The sequence below is a fragment of the Mustela erminea genome, chromosome 2 (genome assembly GCF_009829155.1).
Source record: "Mustela erminea isolate mMusErm1 chromosome 2, mMusErm1.Pri, whole genome shotgun sequence".
Lineage (NCBI taxonomy): Eukaryota > Metazoa > Chordata > Mammalia > Carnivora > Mustelidae > Mustela > Mustela erminea.
Window position 1 is genome coordinate 161,561,700 of NC_045615.1, and position 26,087 is coordinate 161,587,786.

At 37.1% G+C, this 26,087-nt stretch overlaps 1 protein-coding gene across 2 annotated transcripts in view; it reads left to right on the forward strand.

Annotated features, from left to right (window-relative positions):
• The window catches only part of BMP2K (BMP2 inducible kinase), a 122,042-nt gene that overhangs the window by 38,085 nt on the left and 57,870 nt on the right, over nucleotides 1-26,087 (forward strand). For both annotated transcript variants that reach the window (XM_032334693.1, XM_032334692.1), the window contains exons 2-4: nucleotides 8,877-8,995; nucleotides 12,363-12,468; nucleotides 24,369-24,511. In XM_032334693.1, the coding sequence (XP_032190584.1) occupies nucleotides 8,877-8,995; nucleotides 12,363-12,468; nucleotides 24,369-24,511 (368 nt within the window). The remainder of the gene's footprint in view (nucleotides 1-8,876; nucleotides 8,996-12,362; nucleotides 12,469-24,368; nucleotides 24,512-26,087) is intronic.

Below are 26,087 nucleotides of genomic sequence, written 5' to 3' on the forward strand. Positions count from 1 at the left end.
ATCAGGAAGCACGTAATGTCAATATTAATGCAATATTAATGACTCCCAGATTTCTCCCTTACAAGGGAATTTTTTCCTTGTGATACTTTGGCATCATGGGAATATCCTATTTCTCATCACACTTGATCTTGAATTTTGGGCATACATAGATGATCCTTACTGAATCGGTTTCTTAGTGTTGTACTTCTCGATTTTGATACCTTTTCTTCCCAACTCCATTGGCCGTCTCTGTCACTTTTTGGGAATGAGTAGTGTTTTCCAATGTGTTGGGCAAGAAAATAGGCTGAGAACCATGGTTATAAGAAACATTTAGTGGCAATTATTTATATAACCCCTGCCAACTTGGATTTTCTGTTCTCTGGAAAGAAGGTGCTAATTAGGAGCTAAGAGACATTCACTGAATGTAAATTATATTGATGAAATTAATTTCTTACAGTGACTACAAAACTTGCCAGGTTTTGTCAAAGTGTATCTTAGTTTTATCAAGGCATTTAAAAAACACCTCGTTTTTTTCATTTCAGAAGAGTTTGGTTACTTCAAAAGTGATTGAACTATTACATTATGAACACATTTTGATTATTTTGCATCTAATGTTGTGTGAAATTGTCATCAAGTTGCTTACTACCTAATAGGAGAGGCAGATTGATGAACAAAAGATCAGCTCTGCTCTGTGGAATGGACCGGAAGCTGGGAGAGTTTGAAAGCAGTGCAGTATAGCTTGTAGGGATGTCTCATTGTATAGACAAGTATTTACTAAGTACTTAGTTTAGTATTGTATGTCTCCAAAATATCTGATGTTGGCCTCTAGACCTCTAGACCAAATCCATTTTGAATCACCGTTAGGTTTAAAAGTTTTTTTGATTGTTGCTTGATATGGCATACTTCTCATCTTCCCAAGTAGAAGATGAAATACATTCATAACTACTACTTTTAGGTAAGCAGTTACATTCTGCCTGCGGTTCTCTGACACTAGCTGGGTGCCCCTCAGTTCAGTTCGGACACTACTAGACTCAACCCACGCCTTAAAGGGCTCAGTCTCAGATGATTGCCCCAATTTCAGATGCCTGGGGGCCTTCAGCACTTCTGGTGACTTTCTTGACAGCAAATTTGGGGTTTCTCATGATTCCTCTGCAGGTTTGATAATTTGCTAGAATGACTCAGAATTTAAGAATGTGCTCTACTCATGATTACCATTTTATTACCAAGGCTACAGTGAACAGCCGGGCTGAACAGGTGCATGAGGCAGGGGTATAAGGAATGGAAGGGCCTCGAGTGCAGGGGCTTCTGTCCACATGGGGGCAGGGTGGGCCGCTCTGCGGATGTGAGTGTGTTCACCAACCAGGAAGTTCTCGGGGTCTTGTTATTCAGAATTTTTATTGAGGCCACTTTACATAGGCACAGTCGATTAAATCATTGACCATGTGATTGCACTCAGTCTCTTAAACCCTCTCTTCTCCTCAGAGGTGGGCAGGTGGAATGGAAGTAGAGGCAGGAGGCTGAAAAGTTCCTGCTCCAGCCACGTAGTAGGTCTTTCTGGGGCCAGTCTCCAGCCTGAAGCTGGAAGAACGCTGCAACTGGTAAAATGGTGCCGTCCATATATGATATGCTTATTTAAAAGTAGTACGAGCTTAATTGTGCTTACACATCCACTCTCTCATCCATATATGATATGCTTATTTAAAAGTAGTACGAGCTTAATTGTGCTTACACATTCACTCTCTGCTTGTGAGATGGCCAGATAAGGGTATAGGGCCAAATCTACCCTGAACTAAAGCAAATGTGCAACCATTCAAAAAGATTTTTTCTTAATCCTGAACCTTCTGAAGTTTCTTGATGATTAGCCTTGATATGGTGTTTTTTTGTGTTTGTTTTTGTTTTTGTTCACCATGCTTGGTATTTGCTGGGTTAGTGCTTTTTTTTTTTTTTTTAAATATTTAAACTTTAATTAAATTTTGATTTTTTAAAACTTCCAGTATAATGAACACGCATTGTTTCCTTTGTTCCAGGTGTACAATGTAGCGATTAGGCAGTTGGGCACCTCGCTCAGTGTTCGTGATAAGTGTACCCTTTCTCCCCTTCACCTTTTTCACCTGTGCCCACCCACTCCCTCTGGTGTCCACCAGGTTGTTGCCGATATTGAATTCATTTGTTTGTCTCTTTTTTCTTTGTTTGTTTTTGTTTATTAAATTCCACATGTGAGCAAAATGATGGTATTTGTCCTTCTTTGACTTAATCACTTAGCATTATACCCTCTAGATCCATCCACGTTGTTGCACATGGCAAGGTTTCATTCGTTTTTATAACAAATACTCCATTGTGTGTGTGTATGTAGGATATACTCTATATATCTATATATATGGTTAGCTTTTTACTTATGGAAACCCATGCACATCAAGTTTGGAATATATGTGTGTGTATTATATCTTCGATATACTTTTCTTCTTATAAAGAAATATTAAGAAAGAAGAAAGAATAAGTATTATTCTTAATTATTTATTTCTTTATTTTCTCTTTCTGGAACTTCTGTTACTGTGATAGTAGATCTGTTACACTGGTCCTTTTATGTTCCTGTCTTTTCTTATTTCTTTTGTCTGGAAAATTTCTGGAAATTTTCCTTAATTTTATCTTCTAGCTCCTCTGTTGAAGTTTTCCCCTTTTGATCTCTTAGTTTTAATTTGCAAAAATCATTCCTCATTCTCAGAATATCCATCCCTTTTATAGGACCCTGCTCTTATTTCGTGACACAGTATTTTCCTTACACTCTGAACATGTTTGTAGGTTCATGGATGATTTCTTCAGATCCTAGTATCTGTTCAGAGTTCCTTTTTTCCTGTTTGCCTTTTTTCATCTCTTATGTTGGAGTCTTTCTGTGTCTGATGAACATTTGATGTCTGGTTTTTGTTTTTGTTTTTGTCTTTTTTTATTTTTTGAGTGAGGTTCTTTAAAGTGATGATTGGAAGGGCTTTGTGTAAATTGTAAGGGTTTCTTAATTCAGGGCTTCACCTCAATCATGAGTCAGAAAGCCACTCTGTTTTCCTTCTGTGTCTCCCAAATTTCCGTATCTGTATTTTTTTAATCCGGTTTCCAAGAAGAGAACTTCTTTGATAGGACTAGGATGTACTTACTGTCTGGTGCTTGTTGCTGAGAAATGGTCTCAGACTGAGGTGGAGATTCTCTTTACAGTGTGTAGACTTTTATTTAATTTTCCTGTTTTTAGGACTACACCTTTCTCTCCGCTTCTGTCCGCATGCCTACAAATGGTGCCTAGTGTCCCAGATGACTGCTGGTTTAACTCATCTTGCCTGGAGGGGGAGGATGGTGTTGGCTTGGCCAGGAGGAATGGGGTGGGGAATCTAGAGGTCTGATGCTTTTATGAAGACTTTAATCCAGTCTTCCTATTTCCTCATTGCTATCCCTGCTTTCACAGGGCCCCCCATAATTCTGTAATTTTTTAGTTTTTCAGGTTTATGTCATTAGACTAGTCTTGCTTCTTGCTCATTCTTGCTCCCTCTCCCTTCCAGTCAAATGCTTGATGTGGTCTTTCTCTGTTCTGTTTAGTCCTATACCATGTGTCCCTAAGTTCTTCATCTTCCAAAATTTTGTTGACATGTCTTGTCTCTTTCTCTTTGACCTTATGGATTTAAGGCTTTAAAAAAAAATCCTCTTATTTTTGTTATGGAGGAGTACAGTGGTAAATGCTACGGTTGAGATCACAATATGTTTATTGGAAATCTCGTGGCTTTGTGTGACCCCTTTTGTATGCGCTTTTACTGTATAGTGGTGGAAAGTACCTTTCCTTTATCTGTTTTAAGTTGATGAGTTCTTTTCTCATTCATTTAAAAGAAATGTTCTACATTATTTCTCTAAAAATTTCCAATAAAACACAGCCCCCATACAACATCCAACACTACAATGACATATAAAGAAAAAATTAGGGGTGCTTGGGTGGCTCAGTTGGTTGAGCATCTATCTGCCCTTGGCTCAGGTTATGATCCCAGAGCCCTGGGATTGAGCCTCGCATCAGACTCCCTGCTTGGCGGGGATCCTGCTTCTCCCTCTCCCCCTGATGCTTCCCCTGCCTGTGTTCTCTTACTCTTTTTCTCTGTTAAATAAAGAAAATCTTGAAAAAAAAAATTAAAAAATTAAGTTCCTCTTCCCCCATTATATGATTCTGAATCAAGCTTTGGTGTGTGTCCTTGATCAATACCAAATGGAGCCAAGTGGTAGACCAAATAGGCACACCTTCGTGTGTCAGGCGAATTCTATAATGCTCTCCTACGACGGAAGGAAAGAGAGGACCCTTTAGAGAAAGAGACCAGTGATAGGAAGGCAAGTCATGGAAGAGTGGATACAAGTGACCGTCAAAAAGAGGCAAAGAGGCTGTTTCACTGGTAATGAGAAGAATGAAAGCTAGAAGTAACAGAGCCACAAGTCTTTCCCTATCAGATTGGCAGAATTTTAAGTGCTCTGGCGAGCATGTGAGAAAAAGGACTCCTGTTGCTGGTGAAAGTTGCTACAGCCTTTCAGGGTTTAGCCTGGCAGTATTGAATCTGTATTTTTCCTTTGGGGGACTTACCTTGGAAATCTATGCCACGGGAACAAAAGTGCTAGTCTTTAAGAATGATTGTACGAGGGTGTTTAATGCAACATTTATTGTCCATAATAGCAAGAGACAGATAAAACACCAGACTAACCTGGATGACCATCACTTTGGAGATGATCAAATTATGGTATTTACATGGTATAGCATACTCTGCCACTGTTAAAATGGGGGAGGGATGGGGTGGCCGGGTGAGGGACACTGGGGAGCGTCTGTGCCATGGGGAGTGCTGGGACGTGTGTGAGCCTGATGACTCACAGACCTGTACCCCTGAAACAAATAATACATTATATATAATAAAATAATACGTTATATGTTAATGTTATATGTTAATTAAAGATAATTTTTAAAAAATGAAAAAAAAATGAGTTAAGCCTTGTGTGTACACTACAGTAGTCCCTAGAAATGATTCTTTTTTTTGTCAAAAGGTGTGGAGGGAGGAAGAGGCTAAACCTTATATATGGTATCTGTGCTTTGTTTTTTATTTTACTTTATTTTTTAAAAAAGGTTTACTTGAGGGGAAGAGGGAGCGTGTGCTCGCGTGGTTGTGGAGGGAGGGGAGTGAGTCAAGCAGACTCGGGTGCGGTGCCCTGGAGGGGCTTGATCTTACAGCCCTGAGATCCGGACCTGAACTGAAACCAAGAGTTGGGCGCTTTACCAACTGTGCCACCCAGGTGCCCTGGTATCTGTGTTTTAAACCAGACACTTCTATAAAGATTATCTGATAAAACCTGTGTAAAATACCTTCAAAACAAACTTTATCAGTACAAGGTAATTGGAGGATTTCCTGGGTGGCTGGCATTTGAGATTAAATGGAGGATTGTTCATTTTGATTTATCTCAGGTTGCTTATAATGTAAAACTAATATCTTAATCCAGGTCCCTGCTTTCTTGTTTACCTAACCCAGTGGACTACTTAGTAGTGTTCTCAGGATTATTTTGTTACTGATGAATTTCTGCTCCTTTGGCTACTCTTAGTTGGTAAATGAACATCTGAACCCGAGGAAGTGCAGGAAGATAAAGAAGGAAACTGGTTCTGTCATTCATGTTTTCCTTCTTTTTTTTTTTTTTCATGTTTTCCTTTTTTTATGTTATCTTTCTGAACACATTCGAGGAGAGTTACAAATAAATGCACCATCAGTAAATGGAAAGTAAGACAAATGAAAGCATGGAAAAATAATGGCTTTTAATAGGAGGAGTGGTTTATCAGGAAAAGTTAGGCTGTAGAAATACATGCCTTCCGTGCATACACAATTACCAAAGGCACCTGGCGTCTCTAGAGCCGTGCTTTCGGTCAGGTGCAAGCTACATTGTCATTATTTTAACACTGTTAACTGAAACAAATTTAGGTTGGCTTCAAGCTAGTCCTTCATTGAAATATGATACTTTTTGTGTTGGGTTGTGGACAAAGAGATGATATTTGAATTTGGCGACCTGTGCAGTGGTTTCACATGTGAACTGCATGTCTAACCTGGAAACAAACTGGGGGAGGCTGATAATCATTGCTTTTCAGAATATGTACCCACAATTGGAAAGGAATGCCTATATTATATGATTTATAGATTACAAAAGATTTCAGTAATTTTCCTTCTCGTGTTAAGTTGTGTAAATATACATTATTTCCCATTTTACTCTGTCAGATCAGTATCTGTCACTAGTTTTTTACTCTTGGGATTTGGGGACACATTTGGAATGCTTTATAATACCCTTATGGCTCCAAATTTGGAATTATAAATATAGCTTTAATTTAACAACTGTGCCTTTGCTTGGAATTGAACAATATATTGAATTGGACGTAGAAAATATATAAAAAGGGGAATTTGTGGTTAACTGCTAGTAATCTTGTGATATATGTATGTGGTGAGTCGAGAATTGAAGTACACAATAATGTAGTCAAAACTCTAGGTAAAAATTCTGAAGGAATGATGCATGATGAACTTGAATGGGGTTGGTCATGTAAGACTTCCTGAGGAAACATATGTGTTGAAGACTTTGGTAGGTGTGGATGGATTGATGGCAAGCAGATGATACTCCTCTCTTGGATTACTGTAATTCTTAACTAATTACCACTGAATGTCTTCTTCAGGCAAATAATATTAGCTAATTAACAATCAGAAATTGTTGGAAAATATAGTATTTGGAGAAATATAAATAAATGACTTCCCTTTCATTCTCAAAGCAGGCACTATTAATGACCAATTTTACCTAGTTTAGGTATAAATCACAGTTAATGAACATGTCTCTTTAGAAAACCTAACGTCTGGTGGGATTTAGGTCTAATTTCAAATTAGTGAAATCAGCAAGCTTTAACTTTAAGGAATATGGGTTTTATGAAGAAAATTAAATTTTTTCCCTTAGTTTCCCTAATTCATAGGCATAAAGTTACTTTGTTAGTGGGTGGTTGAGAACTGAATATATAGGATCCATGACTCCTCTAAGATCTTTATCTCTGGTTCAGTGGATGCTCAGCTAGGGTGTACATCAGAACCAACTGGGAGACTACTGCCCAATTCCCCAGTTAATAACCAGTTTACATTATTGTGTATTTATAAGAACATATACCTAAGTAGAATAAAGTGTAGGGGGACACACACACACACACACACACACACATACACACACACATACACGGCCTGCTTAGGCTTTCTGACTCTGACTTGGGTCAGAACTTGGAAATGCATTCAAGATAAATTCGTTCTCTCTCTCTAGAAAAATATCTCAGAACAAATTCTGTTTAAATAATTTATCTTGACCTATACTCATACTAACTCCACATAGAGACCTAACTTTCAGCATTTTCTTTAAATTTTTAAAAATCAAATAAAAATTTGAATAGTTGAAGTAGTACTTTATTAGTGCTACTAATTTCTTAATGTTTGTATATGAAATTAATGCTAAGTGAACTTCTTTTAAAAAAATTCCCTGCATTGTTAGAGCTTTTATTTCAAGTACCTTTCCCAAATACCATCTTTTTCTTTCCTGGTAACCACCTTGCGAGTTGGATGATTTGACTTTCCCTACATTGTGTATATGGCAATCCAGATCTACGACGTGGGAGTTTTACAGTTTCTTGGAACTGCAGTTGGGGGATATGAAGACTCTGGGTTGAATCCATACTGGTTCTGGAGTGTCTTAGGAACTCTTTTTCCCTAGCATTTCTCCCCAGTAGTTTACTTTTCCTCTGATTGTTTTGTGTTGAATCAATGCAGGTGCCTTATAATTGCTCAGGATGCTGTTTTATTAGGGCTATCAAACTGATAAAAGTGACACAACCATTTTTTGTTTTAAACTACATTAAACAACATAATATCCTTTACCAGGATGAGCTTTAAAGACTTCAGGTGGAGTTTTTGTGTAGATGTGACAAATAATTGTTCTTTAGAAAGCTGAGCAATGTGTTTTGGATCTGCTTTCTCAAATACAGTTAACAGACTGTCCAAATAACGGTGGCATATATAATGAGGACACTTACATCATGCTAAGACTTTTGGAAGGAGATGGTTCCAGAGTTGTCTAATGCAGTAGCCTAACTGTGTCAGTGGTTTAGGTCATCTTTGCTCTGATCCTTTTGGTCCATCATGGTCCCGTCTGGTCCATCCTGCCCACAGATAGCTACAGTAGGTCTGAACATCACATTCATCTCTAACAAAATCCAAAAGCTAGCAGAGGAGCTTGGCCTTCTTCATAAGTCTCTCTCTTTTCTGGGTGGACATTCTTTCCCTGCAATCCCCAGCCAATTTTCCCCTTATGTCCCATAGCGAAATTGTTTACATACCTAGTCCTAAGTCAGATACTGACAAGAGGAAATGAGATTCATTATCTCCGTGTAACAGTGTTGGTTCATCCCCTGGAACTGGAGGGGAACCCACCCATCTGATTCTGTTGCTATCTCAGATAACATCAGTGTTTTGTTATCACAGAGAGGAGGAGGCTGGTGATTAGATAGTCACTAATATGTGCCAAACTATAGTAATGCAGTTATAGTGACATTTTCCACATGTTACATAAGAAGCAAAATGAAATTTTAGTATTTTAACCTTTAAAAGAGAAGCATGTTTATTTGAGGAGCATGCTATTCTCCATGTACTACTTTGTGATGGTCATAGGAAGCCAGTGTTTTGGCTTTAGGAAGCCAGTGTTTTGGCTTTTAATCTAATAAAATAGTTGCTTGCTATTATTTTTGTCTTGTTTGTGGTTTATTTCTTAGATTAAGCTCCTCAGTGATACTGCATAGTAGTTTCTGCTTCTTTGTAATTAACCGGTACTCATTCTCCTAGGTGGATTCTCCACGGTTTTCCTGGTGCGGACACATGGTGGAATCCGCCATGCATTGAAACGAATGTATGTGAATAGCATGCCAGACCTCAACATTTGTAAAAGGGAAATTACAATTATGGTAAGTGAAAGTGTAATTCCATTTGAAAAATTTGCTGTATTTTCTTTTGATTTTGCACGGTAACAGTAGCCAGGTTTTAGGCAAGCTGCTTACTGGTTTATGCAGGTCTAGAAAACCTTTGAAGTGTATTCTTTATAGTCCTCCGTAGGGGTAACTGTAGTCAACTACTCCTTAATCCTCTCTTTCTGATTGTAGTTCAATGGGCAAGGACTCTGCTTTTTCTTTTTCCCCCCTCTTTTAAAAATACATTTTGATTATGAAATATTTTGAGAATGGAAAAATTAGAGAATTATGTAATAAGTCCCAGTTTATGCACTACCCAACTTAAGAATTAAAATTTTACAGATAGAGTTAAAGCCTCTGTATATTCCTGCCTAGCCATATCCTTATGCTGTTCTCATCCAAAAAGGAACCATTGTCTTGAATTTGGTGTTTACCTTCCCCATGGTGTTTAATACATTCAGTGTAATGTGTTTGTCTTCAACAACATTTTGTTTTGCTTTTCATTTTAAAAATCATGTTATAAAGTTTACTGTTGTTATTACTTTTTTGGGGGTGTACTCTACAATACATGGAAAGAGAACCTCCAATAAGGGAAAGATTCTTTTTAAATGTTAGGAAAAGTAAAAAATATTTTAATAGGTTATTAAAGAAATGTCAGTAACTGGGTTGACTAAACAGTTAAAAAAATGTACCAAATCAAAATGTTCTTTTTTTCTAAGTTACCTTATTCTCAGTGCTCTGTGTGGCGCCTTGTTTTTCTCCTCCTCCTTCTCCCCTGGTCTCCTTTTCTTCCGTCTCCTCCTCCCTCCGCCTCTCCCTTCCCCTCAGCCTTCCCAGCTTCCTCCACTTCGTTCCCACCCTCTCTCCTCCCCCTTCGCTGCCTTTTCCTCCGCCGCCTCCTCTGCCTCCCCCTCTGCCTCCCCCTCTTCTCTTTCTTCCTTGCCCTCTCCCCACCCGTCTCTGTCCGTCTCTTCTTTCTTCTCCTCCGCTCCCCCTTCCTGCACGCCTTCCTTCTCTTCCTCCTCCCCGGCTCTTGTCTGCGGCTCTTCCTCCTCTCATCCACGGCTTATCACATGCTAATATATATTTAACACTTCTGTCTTATTGAAATGAAACTTTTGTTTGATTTATTTATTTATTGCAATCCACTATTTCAAAGTGAACAGTTCGGGCATTTAGTGCATTCATGATGATGGGCAGTCGCCACCTCTGCCTACTTCTGAATCTTTCCATCACTCCAAAAAAAAAAAAAAAAGAAAGAAACCTCTTGCCTGGCAACCACCCATTGTGTTATGTCTCCATAGATTTACCTATTCTGGATATTTTATGTAAATGGAGTCATGCAATATGTGACCTTTTATGTTGGCTTTTTTTACTTGGCATGTTTTTGAGGTTCATCTGCCTGGTATGTGTGTATCTAACTGTCTATCACAGCTTGTTTATTCATCTTTTGAGGACTTTAAAAAAAATTGATGGACATTTGGGCTGTTTCTATTTTTTGGCTGTTGTGAATAGTGCTGCTATGAATATGTGTGTATATATATTTATTTATTTGTTTTCAGTTTTTTGACTTTGTATTTAGGAGTGGAATTTCTGGGTTATGGTAATTCTGTGTTTAACTTTTAGGAGCCACAGAACTGTTTTCCATAGCAGTTGAACCTTTTATGTTCACACCAGCAGTGTGTGGGATTCTGGTTTTTCCACGTCCATGTCAAACACTTGTTAATATCACTGCTACTGTGAGCTGCTTAGAGATTTCCTACTTTACATCAACATCATTAGCAACATACAATTTGATCCCTTTTGTTCAGCGATAGGGATACTTATACAACAGGATTTATCTGATTCTGCTTTATTCTCCCTACTCCCTACTTAGACTAGAATTGACTAGGCTTTGAGACTTGGTTTTTAAAAGCATTTTAGAAAAGCTATCAGTTGAAAGGGTGAAGAGATTTACCCCAAGATAATTGGCGTTCTTAGACTAAGTTCTTGAACTTGAGTTTAGACATGGTACTGTGTACCACAGTTCTTCCTTTCAATAGAATTTGTGTAATTTTTTTTTTCTTTTTAAGGATTTCATTTATTTATTTGACAGAGATCACAAGTAGGCAGAGAGGCAGGCAGAGAGAGGGAGGGGAAAGCAGGCTCCCTGCCGAGCAGAGAGCCCGATATGGGGCTCCATCCCAGGACCCTGGGATCATGACCTGAGCTGAAGGCAGAGGCTTAACCCATTGAGCCACCCAGGTACCCCGAATTTGTGTAATTTTGATACGTAAAATATAGTCATCCTCAGTAGCAATAAAACTCAGGTTCTCTGCCTTTGAACACAGAATTTAGGGTGATTCGTTCTTTACAGCGGTGGTCTTCTAACTTTTTGGTGCCCATCTACTATTATATTTGTGTATTTATGAACCAGTCACATTACAGCTTCCAAATTACATGGTTAAAATAGGGTTTATTATTAATGGTAGTGGGTGTAAATTTATTTTTAATAAGTATTGTTGATAATCGTTTTTTAATTTCCAGACCTACCTAATTAGATGATTATTTTGAACCTCATTACATGCTGATCATTATCTTTACCAGAAACAAAAGTGTCAGATTTGCCATTTTTTCCTTATTTTCGTACTACTTGTATTATTATTATTATTATTTTTAACCTGTGGTTTCTTTTCTTTCCTTTTTTTTTTTTTTTTAAAGATTTTATTTATTTATTTGACAGAGAGAGATCACAAGTAGACAGGGAGGCAGGCAGAGAGAGAGAGGAAAGCAGGCTCCCTGCCGAGCAGAGAGCCTGATGCGGGGCTGAAGGCAGTGGCTTAACCCACTGAGCCACCCAGGCGCTCTAACCTGTGGTTTTTTAATAGAATTTTTTTAAGCCACTTGTTTGTTTTGTAGGTTATTTAGTTAAAAGTATATACATTCATAAATCCACTTAACTAAGTACACATAAATTGTAGTATGTTGCAGGGAAAACAAATTAGAGTGTACTTGTTAGTTCATAAATATTAGAGCTTAATTAAAAAATATTTTTAGCTAAAAATAAATAAAAGTTATGGTATTATATTCTTGAGTCCCGAAGGACTATCATGCACACTTTGGGAGACTGCTGGTTTTGAGTGAACCATCTCTTTTGTCCTGATTGAGTTTAAAAATTAGTGTTCATTGAATATTTGCCTGTTAGAAAATGGCAGGCACATGTAAGGAAACTTTTCATTGAAACTGTAGAAACCTTTTTGAAATATGTCAGCTTCCATATTTATTCTTAATTTACTTTTTGAAATTCTTTAAATATATTAATTTAGACTTTAAACTATTGCTAGTAGAGCTTGAAAATGTATGTTTTTCAATTATTATTTTTCAGAAAGAGCTGTCTGGTCACAAAAATATTGTGAGTTATTTGGACTGTGCTGTTAATTCAATAAGTGATAATGTATGGGAAGTGCTTATCTTAATGGAATATTGTCGAGGTAAGTATTTTTCTGTATATGTTTTATACTGAAAAAAAAAATTGTCTTTAAAATGGTTTACTAGGTGTCTTGGTTTCTCCCAGGACAGTTGTCATCTGATCTAGACACTTTGTAATCCCTAGCTTTAATCATCTAATTGAGGAATACTATTCAGAAATATTTAAAATTTAGTCCTTGTTGCTGCAGTGATGATAGGAGCATGTAAGTGACGATTAGAAAAACGCTGCTGTTTTAAACAAGAAATCCAACAGGTGAAGAGCAGTTATACATCTTCCTCCCTATATGTTTCTTTTATACGCCAACAAAGGAGAGCATCATTTATCAATATTAGTGTTGTCAGATTTTCTCCAGCACTCTATAATGTTAATTTTCAATATATATAAAATATAATAAATTTAGTTGCATTTTGATCTATAATATTTATAAACTTACATAGTCTTTGCGGTTCTTTTATAAATATCAGAAGGTTAAAAACTGTATTTTATTTGGATATCATGGTATTTCAAAGAAATATTTACTGGTGTAGTATGCCTTAATAATTTAAAAACTTTTTAATGTATTTGGAGGGGGCAATTAATTCATTTCCAGTAAATTTGCTTTTTTTTTTTTCTTTTAAATCAGACTGTATCTGGCAATTTTGACTGTAGCGAGCCTTGATTTATATTGAGATTCTCGTAAGACAGTTATGATTTTTAATTATATTAGGAACACTTGTCATTTCCTGAGTGATGGAGGAAGAGGAGGTTGGTGATGGTGATGGAGCAAATACAGTCTCATTTACTGTAGTTTTGTAAGGAGGGAAGGACGGGGGAAAAGGAAGTGAATCAGTATTATATCTATTATGTTATACTTGTAAATTATTTCCATATATAATATAAAAAATTAGATTTTTAAATTTTATTTATATTTCATACTGTAAAACATGTGATCTCTTTAAGGAGAAGATATTGATGTTATTTACTGTACTTTCCTGAGTTCTAGCATTTGTGGTGCTGTTAGCTGGATAGAGTAGCCCTTGGTTACCTGTAAAGATAGCCCTCAGCTATTTTTTTAAAGATAATTGAATCTGGGAGGAGCAAGATGGCAGAGGAGTAGGAAACCTTAATTTCATCTGGTCCCAGGAATTTGGCTAGATAGTTATCAGACCATTCTGAACACCTACAAACTTAACAGGAGATCAAAGAAGAGAATAGCAGCAATTCTGTGAACAGAATTCTGCGACCACTTTGTGGAAGGTAGGATGTGCGGAGAAGTGAATCATTTGAGACTCACTGCAACAGGCCCCTCCCGCAGAAGATCAGCAGGAACATCCAGCCAACACCAAGATTACTGATCAATGAGAACTGCAAAGCTCCAGTGCTAAGGGAATACGCACATAGAATTCATGGCTTTCCCCCCATGATTCTATAGTCTTTCAAAGTTAAATTTTAAAAAATTTCCTTATTTTTTCTTGTTCTATTTCTTTGAATTTTTCCTCTTTCCTATTTTAACCAATATCTTATCAATACCTTTTAAAAAATCTTTTTCAATTTTCATTTTTACAATGATACTCTATCTCTTCATTGTATTTAACCTTATTTTTTGTTTATATGTATATATGTTATATAACTTTTTATATGTTTATAAATTTTAAAGAAAGAAAAACATATATGTTTATATTATTTATATATATACATATAAACATATATATATATATACACACAAAAGTGTTTCTTTTAAGTTTTTCTTTCTTTAAAATTTTGAGATACAGTTTATTCTAACAGACCAAAATATACCCTAAATCTAGTGTATGGCTTTGTTCTACTCTCCCGCCTGATCATATTATTTCCTTTCCTTTTTTTCTTTTTTTTTTTTTTCTACCAACTTCTTATCAATTCTTTTTTAAAAATCTTTTAAAATTTTCATCTTTACAGTCATATTCCATCCCTTCATCGTATTTACCCTTATTTTTGTATATATATAGATTTTTCCCTCCTTAAAATTTCCCGCTTTAAAATTTAAAATTAAAATTTAAAATTTACCCATATTTTTGTATATATATTAATTTTCCCTTCTTAAAATTTTGGGAGGCAGTTTCTTCTAACAGACCAAAATACACCCAAAATCAAGTGTGTGGCTCTGTTCCATCCACCTGATCATATATATATATATATATATGTGTGTGTGTGTGTGTGTGTGTGTATTTTTTTTCCTTTCGTTTCCCTCTGGTTTCAGGTCTCTTCCGATTTGTTTAGTGTATATTTTTCTGGGGTCGTTGTTACCCTTTTATCATTTTGTTCTCTCATTCATCTATTCCTTCTCAGGACAAAGTGACAAAGTGGAAAAACTCACCTGAGAAAAAAGAACAAGAGGTAGTACCAACTGCTAGGGACCTAATCAGTACAGTCATTAGTAAAATGTCAGCACTAGAGCTCAGGATGACAGTTAATAAAGATACTAGGTGGGCTTGAAAAAAAGCATAGAAGATATTAAAGAATCCCTTTCTGGAGAAATAAAAGAACTAAAATCTAACCAAGTTGAAATCAAAAAAGGTATTAATGAGGTGCAATCAAAATGGAGGCTCTAACTGCTAGGATAAATGAGACAGAAGAGAGAATTAGTGATATAGAAGAACAAATGATGGAAAATAGGGAAAATAAGAAAAAGAGATAAACAACTACTGGATCATGAGGGGGAGAATTTGAGAGATAAGAGACAGCATAAGACAAAATAATATTAGAATAATGGGATCCCAAAAGATGAACAAAGAGAGAGAGGGGAAGAAGGTATATTGGAGCAAATTATAGCAGAGAACTTCCCTAATTAGGGGATGGAAACAGGTATCAAAACCCCGGAGGCACAGAGAAACTCCCTCAAAATCAATAAAAAGAGTTCAGCACCCTGTCATCTAATAGTAAAACTTAAAAGTCTCAGAGACAAAGAAAAGTCCTGAAAGCAGCTCGGGACAAGGTCAGTAAACTACAATCGTAGAAATATTAGATTGGCAGCAAACCTATCCACAGAGACCTGGCAGGCCAGAAAGGACTGGCGTAATATATTCAGAGGACAAAATGAGAAAAATATGCAGCCATGAATACTATATCCAGCTAGGCTATCACCACGACAAACAAAAACTAAAAGAATTTGCAATCTCCAAAAGCAGCCACATAAAAAATATTGAAAGGGGTCCCCCAAGCAAAGAGAAAGCACAAAAGTAACATAGATCAGAAAGGAATGGAGACAGTGTGCAGTGACAGTCATCTTACAAGCAGTACAATGGCACTAAATTTGTATCTTTCAACAGTACCCTGAATGTAAATGGGCTAAACGTCCCAATCAAAAGACACAGGGTATCAGAATGGATAAAAAAATAAGACCCATCAATATGCTGTCTGCAAGAGACTCATTTTAGACCCAAAGACAACTCCAGATTTAAAGTAAGGGGGTAGAAGAAAATTTGCCATGCTAACAAACATTAAAAGAAAGCTGGGGTGGCAGTCCTTTTATCAGATAAATTAGATTTTAAGCCAAAGCTATAATAGAGATGAGGAAGGACACTATATCATGCTCAAAGGGTCTGTCCAATAAGAGGATTTAACAGTTTTATATATCTATGCCCCTAACATGGAAGCAGCCAGTTATATAAACCTATTAATAACAAAATCAAAGAAACACATAGACAATAATACAATAATAGCAGGGGACTTTAGCATCCCCCCCCCCCATTGAAATGAACAGGTCTTATAAGCTAAAGATCATCAAGGAAATAAAGGCTTTAAATGACATACTTAACCAGATGGACATCACAGATATATTCAGAACATTCTATCCCAAAGCAACAGCAACAGAACACACATTCTTCTCTAGTGCCTATGGAACATTCTCCAGAATAGATCAAATCCTGGGTCACAAATCAGATGTCAGCTGGTACCAAAAGATTGGGGTCATTCCCTGCATATTTTCATACCACAATGCTTTGAGACTAGAACCCAATCCCAAGAGGAAAGCTGGAAAGAACTCAAATACATGGAAGCTGAAGAGCATCCTATTAAAGAATGAATGGATCAACCAGGAAATTAAAGAAGAAATAAAAAAAATCATTGGAACTAGGAGTTTGTTCTTTGAAAGAATTAATAAGATTGGTAAACTCCTGGCCAGACTTACCACAAAGAAAAGAGAAAGGACCTAAATTAATAATAAAATGAATGAAGGAAGAGAGCGGTCACAACCCTACACCAAAGAAATACAATTAGAAGAACATATTGTGAGCAAATTAGACAGTCTGGAAGAAATGGATACATTCCTAGAGACAAATAAACTACCATAACTGAACCAGGAAGAAATAGAAAACCTGAACAAAGCCATAACCAGTAAGGAAATTAAAGAGTTATCAAAAATATCCCAACACACAAGAACCCAGGACCAAATGGCTTCCCAGGGGAATTCTACCAAACGTTTAAAGAAGAATTAATACCTACTTTCCTGAAACTGTTTTTTAAAAATAGAAATGGATGGAAAACTTCCAAATTAATTTTATGAAGCCAGCATTACTTTGATCCCAATAAAGGAGAATTAACCAATATCCCTGATGAACATGGATGCAAAAATTCTCACCAAAAAACTAGCCAGTAGGATCCAACAGTACATTAAAAGAATTATTTACCATGACCAAGTGGGATTTTTTCCTAGGCTGCAAGGTTGGTTCAACATCTGCACATGAATCAATGTGATACAATACATTAATAGAACAAGAACCCTTTGACACTCTCAATAAATGAGAAAGTACAACATCCTTTCTTCATCAAAGCTCTTCAAAAAGTGTAGGGATAGAGTGTACATACCTCAATATCATCAAAGCCATCTATGAAAACCCACAGCAAATATCATTCTCAATGGGGAAAAACTGAGAACCTTTCGCCTAAGGCCAGGAACACAGCAGGGATGTCCATTATCACCACTGCTATTCAGCATAGTACTAGAAGTCCTAGCCTCAGCAGTCAGACAACAAAAAGAAATAAGAGGCATCCAGATCGGCAAAAAGTAGTCAAACTTTCACTCTTTGCAAATGATATGATACTTTATGTGGAAAACCCGAAAGACTCCACTCCAAATCTGCTAGAACTTGTACAAGAATTCAGTACAGTGTCAGGATATAGAAATCAGTTGCACTTCTGTACACCAACAAGACAGAAGAAAGAGAAATTTAAGGAGTCGATCCCATTTACAATTCCACCCCAAACCGTAAGACACTTAGGAATAAATCTAACCAAGGAGGCGAAGAATCTGTACTCAGAAAACTATAAAGTACTCATGAAAGAAATTGAGGAAGACACAAAGAAATGGAAAAACCTTCCATGCTCACGGATTGTAAGAAAAAATATTGTGACAATGTCTATGCTACCTAGAGCAGTCTATACATTTAATGTATCCCTATCAAAATACCATCAATTTTTTTCAAAGAAATGGAACAAATAATCCTAAAATTTATATGGAACCAGAAAAGACCCCAAATAGCCAGAGGAAGGTCAAAAAAGAAAACCAAAGTTGGTGGCATCTCAGTTCAGACTTCAGTCTCTATTACACAGCTGTCATCATTAAAACAGCATTGTACTGGCACAAAACCAGGCATATAGATCAATGGAACAGAATAGAAAGCCCAGAAATGGACCCTCAACTCTATTCAACTAATCTTTGACAAAGCAGGAAAGAATGTCTAATGGATAAAAATGACAGTCTTTTCAACAAATGGTGTTGCGAAAATTGGACAGCCACATGCAGAAGAATGAAACTAGACCATTTCCTTACACCACACACAGAAATAGACTCAAAATGGATGAGAGACCTCAGTGTGCGTCAGGAATCCATCAAAATCCTTGAGGAGAACACAGGCAGCAACCTCTTTGACCTCAGCCATAGCAACTTCTTCCTAGAATCATTACCAAAGGCAGGGGAAGCTAGGGCAAAAATGAACTATCGGGACTTCATCAAGATCAAAAGCTTTGGCACAGCAAAAGAAATGGTCAACAAAACCAAAAGACAACTGAAAGAATGGAAGAAGATATTCACAAATGACGTATCAGATGAAGGTCTAATATCCAAAATCTGTATTGAATTTATCAAAGTCAGGAGCCAGAGAATAGGTAATCCAATTAAGAAATAGGCAGAAGACATGAACAGACATTTTTCCAAAGACATCCAAATGGCCAGCAGACACATGGAAAAGTGCTCAACATCACTCAGCATCAGGGAAATACAAATCAAAATCACAGTGAGGTACCATCTCACGTCAGTTAGAATGGCTAAAATTAACAAGTTAGGAAAGGACAGGTGTTGGTGAGGATGTGGAAAAAGGGAAACCCTCCTACAATTTTGATGGGAATGCAAGTTGGTGCAGCCACTGTGGAAAGCAGTATGGAGGTTCCTCAAAAAGTTGAAAATAGAGCTACCCTGTGACCCAGCAATTGCACTACTGGGTACTTACCCTAAAGATGCAAATGTGGTGATCTGAAGGGGCACGTGCACCCGGATGTTTATAGCAGCAATGTCCATAATAACTAAACTATGGAAAGAGCCTAGATGTCCATCAGCAGATGAATGGATGAAGAAGATGTAGTATGTGTACACACACACACACACACACACACACACACACACACACAATGAACTACCATGCAGTTATCAAAAAACTGAAATCTTGCCATTTACAATGATGTGGATGAAGTAGAGACAATTATGCTAAGTGAAATAAGTCAATCAGAGAAAGACAATTATATGATCTCACTGATATGAGGAATTTGAGAAACAGGTCAGAGGATCATAGAGGAAGGGAGGGAAGAATGAAAAAAGATGAAACCAGAGAGGGAGACAAATCACAAGAGACTCCTAATTTCAGGAAACAAATTTAGGGTTGCTGGAGGGGAGGTGTGTGGTTGGGTGTCCGGGTTACAGACACGGAGAAGGGTATGCGCTATGCTGAGTGCTGTGAATTGTAGTGTGAGTGTTATGGGTGCTGTGTGTATTGTGTGAGACGGATGAATCACAGACCTGTATTCCTGAAAGAAATACAATATTTTATGTTAATAAAGAAAAAAAAAAAGAGAAGATAATTGAATCTGGCATAATCGTAACCTTGGATGAGTTTAATTAGTAGTCATCCAGAAGACATTTTAAAAAGGAAACCAAATGAATTTCAGTTTTTTGGCACATTTTATTTTTTAATTTTTGTTTTTAAATATTTATTTATTTGAGAGAGAGAGAGAGAGTCATGAGGAGATCACGACCCTGAGATCATGCCCTGAGCCAAAATCAGGAGTTGGATGCTTAACTGAATGAGCCACCCAGGTGCTCCTGGGGACAAATTTTAAAGTAGGAGTATGACCTGTGCTGTATTTTGAGGAAGACACGCTTTTGTGTTGTAAAAAATTAAATTTTTAAAATCTGGTTTGAATTAGCAAGCTGATTGACATAAAATTTTTATTGTTATCAAAGTGTAATTCATATATATGTTTTAAAAAGTCGAAGGGTTTTGTTAAGTTGTGGCTAAATCATTATCCTCTTGCCCCGTCCCTCTCCTCAGAGGCATTCACTTTAAAAATCCTTGAGATATTTCTCCTCATATTTACTTACAGATTTTTCCACTTAATTATGTAGAGGAGAATCTGTAGTTTTAATGAGATCCTTGGGGTATGAAAAAGAGGGAACTTAGAAAATTAGGGGAAGTATGTGATTCTGGGCATGAGAACACTCTTGAATTAGTTTGCTAGCGCTCTTTCGGATTTTATGTTTTAGAAAGTATCTCCAAGTAGAGATGAGGATTTTACTGTTAGAATTTGTTTTTAGATAAATTAATAATTGGTGTTTAAATTATTTTGTCACTTAACTGTGATATGTAATAGTTTATAATTACATTTTCTTTCTTGTACTTTAAAATTCTTTTCCTGGAGTTAATAATTACTCCATTTTTCGTTTGCCTAATTTCCTTCTCAATATATAAGTATTTTAGCCTCACATTCCCCAAAGGAATTATAAATCTTTATACACAGTATGCTTAAACATTTAAATACTTGTGTCAATTTTAGTTTTTCTTCCATAGAAACGTCCTTTCGGGAGACTTCAGTTCTGCTTAATTTTGAACAGCATTTAGCTGTCACTCTGGGACTTCCCTTTGTCTTCCTACTTTGGGCTCCCGACTGCTCATGCCTCTCTCCTTGTTTTTAACTACCTCCTTGGAATAGAGTACGTTTTTCATTAGCTTTTTGATAATTGGTTATGGAGTAAAACATTTTTGAAAACTTGCATATATAGAAATATTTTTATTCTGCATCTGTATTTAATTATTAATTTGGCTGATGAAAGTGTTCTAGGTTGGAAATAATTTTGTTTTAGAATTCTGAAGGCTCTATTCCATTTTTTCCCCTAGTAGTTGCTACTATTGAGAAATCTGATGCATTATGATTCTTCAGTCTTTTTACCATGGACAGTTAGGATCTTACCTTTATCTCCAGCGTTCTAAAATCTCAGATACATTGCCTTGGCTATGGGTCAGTTTTGCTGTCTTTATTTCTTGGCAGTTTTCCCCCTCTCCTTCATATTCTTTGTTCCTCTCTTTTTCTTCTCTTTTTATAAATTCTGCTTGTGTTGGGAGCATTCCTTAAATGTCTCTTTCAGCTCCTCTGTAGAATTTGGTGCTCTGTTATTTTTAATTTCCAGGAACTCTTCCTCTTCTCTCAACATTGTTCTTTGTTGAAATGCACCTTGCTCTTGTTTTAGGTGTAAATCTTCTGTTGTCTGTAGGTATTAATTAGAGTTTTTAAAAAGCTTTCTTTTGTTCCTTGTGTTTTTGTTTTTCTGATTTTTTTCCTGTTTGTTATTACACCTTCTTTTCTATGTTAGAAGTTTTCTTCATATGTTTTATCAGCTAAGCTTACTGCATGTACTGTAGATCAGAATGTACCCTCGGAGTGGGTAATTGCATCCTAGAGAAGGGATCCAGAGGCTATGAGTAGAGCATGCTCAGTTCCTTTTTCTCAGATGAATCAGTTAGATAAGTTCCTTTTTTTCCCCCCCATGGGGAAAGAGAGAGTTGGGGGGGTAGAGAATGGGAGAATAATTAGCCTACCCTTACTTCTTCTATAGAAGCTAATTATATTGCATAAAATTGTGTAAGAATGAAGGTACTTTTGGAAGGCAGTCAGTGTTACCAATATAGATGAGGTACATTGATTTTGATTAGGTAGGGATAAAACTGTTCAGGAAGTAGAAGAATGTGGTATGTAGCTGATATGCCCCATCGTGGTTTCAGGTATGAAATGTTTGCAGTCTTTTGTAATTAATGTTAGATCTTTGTCGGTTCGTGATTTGAGACTGCTTCATTTGCTAATACTCTGATGTATATAGGTTAAAGAGAGATTACATGCTTTAGGTAAAACTTCAGACTTCCAGAATCAGAGTTGAATTTGAATATATTTCTACTTTGTATGAAAAGAATGTTTAGGTGTGTGCATAGCTTAGTCAGTTAAGCGCCTGATTCTTGATTTCCGCTTAGGTCTTGGTCTCAGGGTCCTGAGTTCAAGCCCCTTATTGGACTCCTCACTGGGTGGTGGGTGTGGAGTCTACTTTAAAAGAGAGAGCGGGCGTGCACGCGCTTTTATTTCCAGGCGCTGTTTTACAGAAATTTCCATGGATAATATACCTATTGGCTCTTACTTAATAACAAAACATCCCAAACTCAGTAGCAAAAAGCAGCATTCACTTATTATTACTTGTGTAGCAGTGAGTCACCTGTTCTGGACTGAGCTTGGTGGGATGGCGCTGTTCATGTTGACTGGGCTCGTGCACGTGAGGGCGGTTTGCTGCTAGGAGAGTGACTCTGGTTCTTACGTTTCTCATCCATTTTCCTGGCATAGCAAGCTGTCCTGGGGATATTTTTCTTATAGAGAGAGTAGAAATACAAATATACCTTTTTTAAAAAAATTATTTCTGAATCTGTTTTTTTTTTCTCATTAGAATAATCTTAACTTTAATTTTCAGGGTGCTTTGATTTTGCATAATGAAATTTTATTTGTTTCTGCATTTGAAATGCAGCTCAAATACAGCTGTTAGCTTTTTCTGGGGACTTGCGTTTTGTGATTCAAGACCTCTGGGGGGCACCTGGGTGGCTCAGTGGGTTAAAGCCTCTGCCTTCGGCTCAGGTCATGATCTCAGGGTCCTGGGATTGAGCCCCGCATCGGGCTCTCTGCTCAGCTGAGAGCCTGCTTCCCTCTCTCTCTCCGCCTGCCTCTCTGCGTACTCGTGATCTCTGTCTGTCAAATAAATAAATGAAATCCTTAAAAAAAAAAAAAAGACCTCTGGTTGGAAGAAAGAGAATTAACGTTTAAAATTTATTCTGCTCGTTGCACTGAAGGTTTGAGAGAGGATCTCAGCTCTTGAAAGAGTTCAAGGTTAGGATTTCTTCAGCTATGAAATATTTCAAGAATGTGAAAGAGCACCAATAAAATACTTTTCATCCTGTTTAATTTTTGTTTAAAACAAGTTTCTGTCTAACATACAAAAGGATGGAGGAAATTGTTGCCTGGTCAGGTGCCTCAATCTTGAGATACTCTGAATAAATTGCAGCCAAATATACTTGATTGTTCTGAGAATTGGGGATTGATAGGTAAAATTTGATATTTTTTCTGGTTTAAAATTTTAAAAAGAAACCCATCTGTTTCAGAAAATATATTAGCATGCTCTTTAGACAGTAATAATAAAAGGAACAGGTGTGTATGCACCTTCTTGCAGATTACAAAGTAGTAATTCATTTGTCCAGTCTTGTTAAAGGAAAGTTTCAAGTTAACATGTTTGCCTTTTTAAATTCTCAAACTTATTTTTATTAGAATGCCTTCTGAATGAATTACATTTTTACTTGTGTTCTTAAATGATGGTAAACTTTTTCTTAATAACTTAGAATTGCCATTAGGCTGTTGATTGTCTTGGTAAATGTGGTATATAAGCATCCTCTCAGGGCTTGTTGGTATGACTGTTGAGTTTAGTTAAGTTATTCTGCCCATTGTCTTTTACCTGAATTAGAGCATAAGCCTCTTAACCCGGCTCTCCATTTCTATTCTTGTGATTCCCCCATAATCAAGGAGATCCTTTAAAAAGGTAGAAGAGGTGGTTTCCCTGGTTGTCAAGATAAAATCCAAAATATGGCTGACGGATAGCCATCATCATAGTCTTGTCAGTGTCATGTCACTCTACCTCTTCTCAGCTCCGTAGACCGTACCTACCTTGGCTTCAAGTTATTCAAGAGTATTAAGCTCTTGTCCATACTGGAGGCATTTGTACACGTTGCTTATTGTTGCTAGCATGCTTTTTCTCACAGATCTCGGCCTGGTTGGTTCCTAATCATCCTACAGTCTCAACATAAGTATTACTTCCTCAGACATACCTCATCTGACGCCCTCTCCTCCACCAATTTGAATTTAGGTTCCTCTCATGTTATCTTTATTGTATATCGTTATATGTGTTTATTTGTATATGGTTTATTGTTTATCTGTGCCTTTAGATTATACATTCCATAATAATCTAAACCTCGTTTTTGCTCACCACTGTTTATCCAGTGGCTTGCACAGTGTTGAAGAAGTGTTTCTTCAGGTCCATGATGCCATCAATTATAAGGTATATCTTGATTTCAGAGATGTTAAAATCTTTAAAAATGACCAGTAGCATCTATTTTAAGATGTTTTCATTCCAGAGATGTAAAATATGAAAAAGTGCATGTCACTGAATCAATAGGGTATGGTACAGAAAGGCTCCTTACATGAGCATTATGAAAAAGCCAGTTCCCCATTACCTGAGACAATATAGACATTTCTTAATTTCTTGATGGCAGTCTTTTTTTTACTAAAAGTATGTCTTCTCAAAATTTCTGTTTTGGTTAGCCGGACAGGTAGTGAATCAGATGAATAAGAAGCTGCAGACAGGTTTTACGGAGGCAGAAGTGCTGCAGATACTCTGTGATACCTGCGAAGCTGTCGCAAGATTGCATCAGTGCAAGACTCCAATAATTCACCGGGATTTGAAGGTAGGAATTTTAGACTGTTACGGATGAATACATTTTAAACTTTAGCATTGCAGTGTCTTGAACTATCTTCCTCTACACTAGGTTTTCTTACCAGCCCTGAGAAGGGTCTGTCTGTCCCAGGCTGTAGTTCCTGAGGCCAGAATAGAAACTGTGCTTTCCATGACCCTGAGGGCTTTTAGTTTGGCTGTCGAAGGGGATGTTGTATCCTCTGCTCTGCTTCTGTGTTACATAGTGGGCTTCTAAAAGGTTTCTTGTGAGCAGAAATGTGAACTTCCGTGATGCAGGTTTATGTCCTTCTACACTCTTCTCTCTCAGGTCAGCTCTCCTCCTGTTTCCTGTAATCCGTATTAAGCATCAGGATGCTTTCCAGAGATTTGGGAGGCAAACTTGAAGGGGTCTTTTTACTCATTTATTTATAATTTACTATAGTTTTCTGTAATTTACTATAATTTGGTGGTGATTGTCTTTAAGGTCGTTTCATCTTGGCTTTTTCTGGGCTCTGATCTCTTGTATAGGGTACCCCTTGTTACACTGGAAAAAGTCCCCAAACGATTTATTCCTGGTATCACATTTCTCAAAATATCATTGAATATATCATTTAAAACAATGGGTGTCTTCCTTGATGCCCACAAACACTAAGATTACAAAAATTTCTCTTCCCAAAATGCTGTATGCTCAGATATCCCATGGCTAAACTCTTACCCTGCTTCAGGTGTGCTCAGATTAACCCTCTCAGTGGGTCCTGTTTTACACTGTCTTATTTACAGTTCCAGCCTAACATTCCTGCTCTCTGCCCTGCCCTTTATTATCACTTGTTACCTCGTAAGATGCTGTATAACTTGCTTATGTGTTGTGCTTGTTGTTTACTTTCCGTTCTCTCCCACAGAATGTAAACTCCCATGTGGGCAGGGATTTTTCTCTTTTGTAGTGATAAATCCAAGTACTTAAAATGGTGCCTGGCACATAGCCAGGGTCTCAATAAATATTTAATGAAGGAATGAATCCCAGTTCTGACTGATTATACAAAATTAATGCAAGGTGATAATAAAATCCTCTTAAGATACAAGAGAATAGAAGGTGTCATTTAAAATGCAGGTTGTTGGGGCGCCTGGGTGGCTCAGTGGGTTAAAGCCTCTGCTTTCGGCTCAGGTCATGATACCAGGGTCCTGGGATCGAGCCCCCTTTGGCTCAGGTCATGATCTTGGAGTCCTGGGATCAAGCCCCACGTCGGGCTCTTTGCTCAGCGGGAAGCCTCTTTCTGCTCTCTCTCTGCCTGCCTCTCTGCCTACTTGTGATCTCTGTCAAATAAATAAATAAAATTAAAAAAAAATGTAGGTTGTTAACCATGAAAGTGTCATTTAGGGAAACCTATAGTAATAGGATACAAATTTAAGCCAAGATTGAAATGCATGAGTGCAGACTTCTGTCCTTTTATTTAGTTAGCCAGTGTAGTTCATTTCAGTACTTTTGAATATGCGGTGTTTGTATTTTCCCTAATAATTTGGCACGACTTTGACGCGTAAAGTCAAAACTGTTTTTTAGTTGAGCATGTTAGATAAAAATGGAATTACAGAGG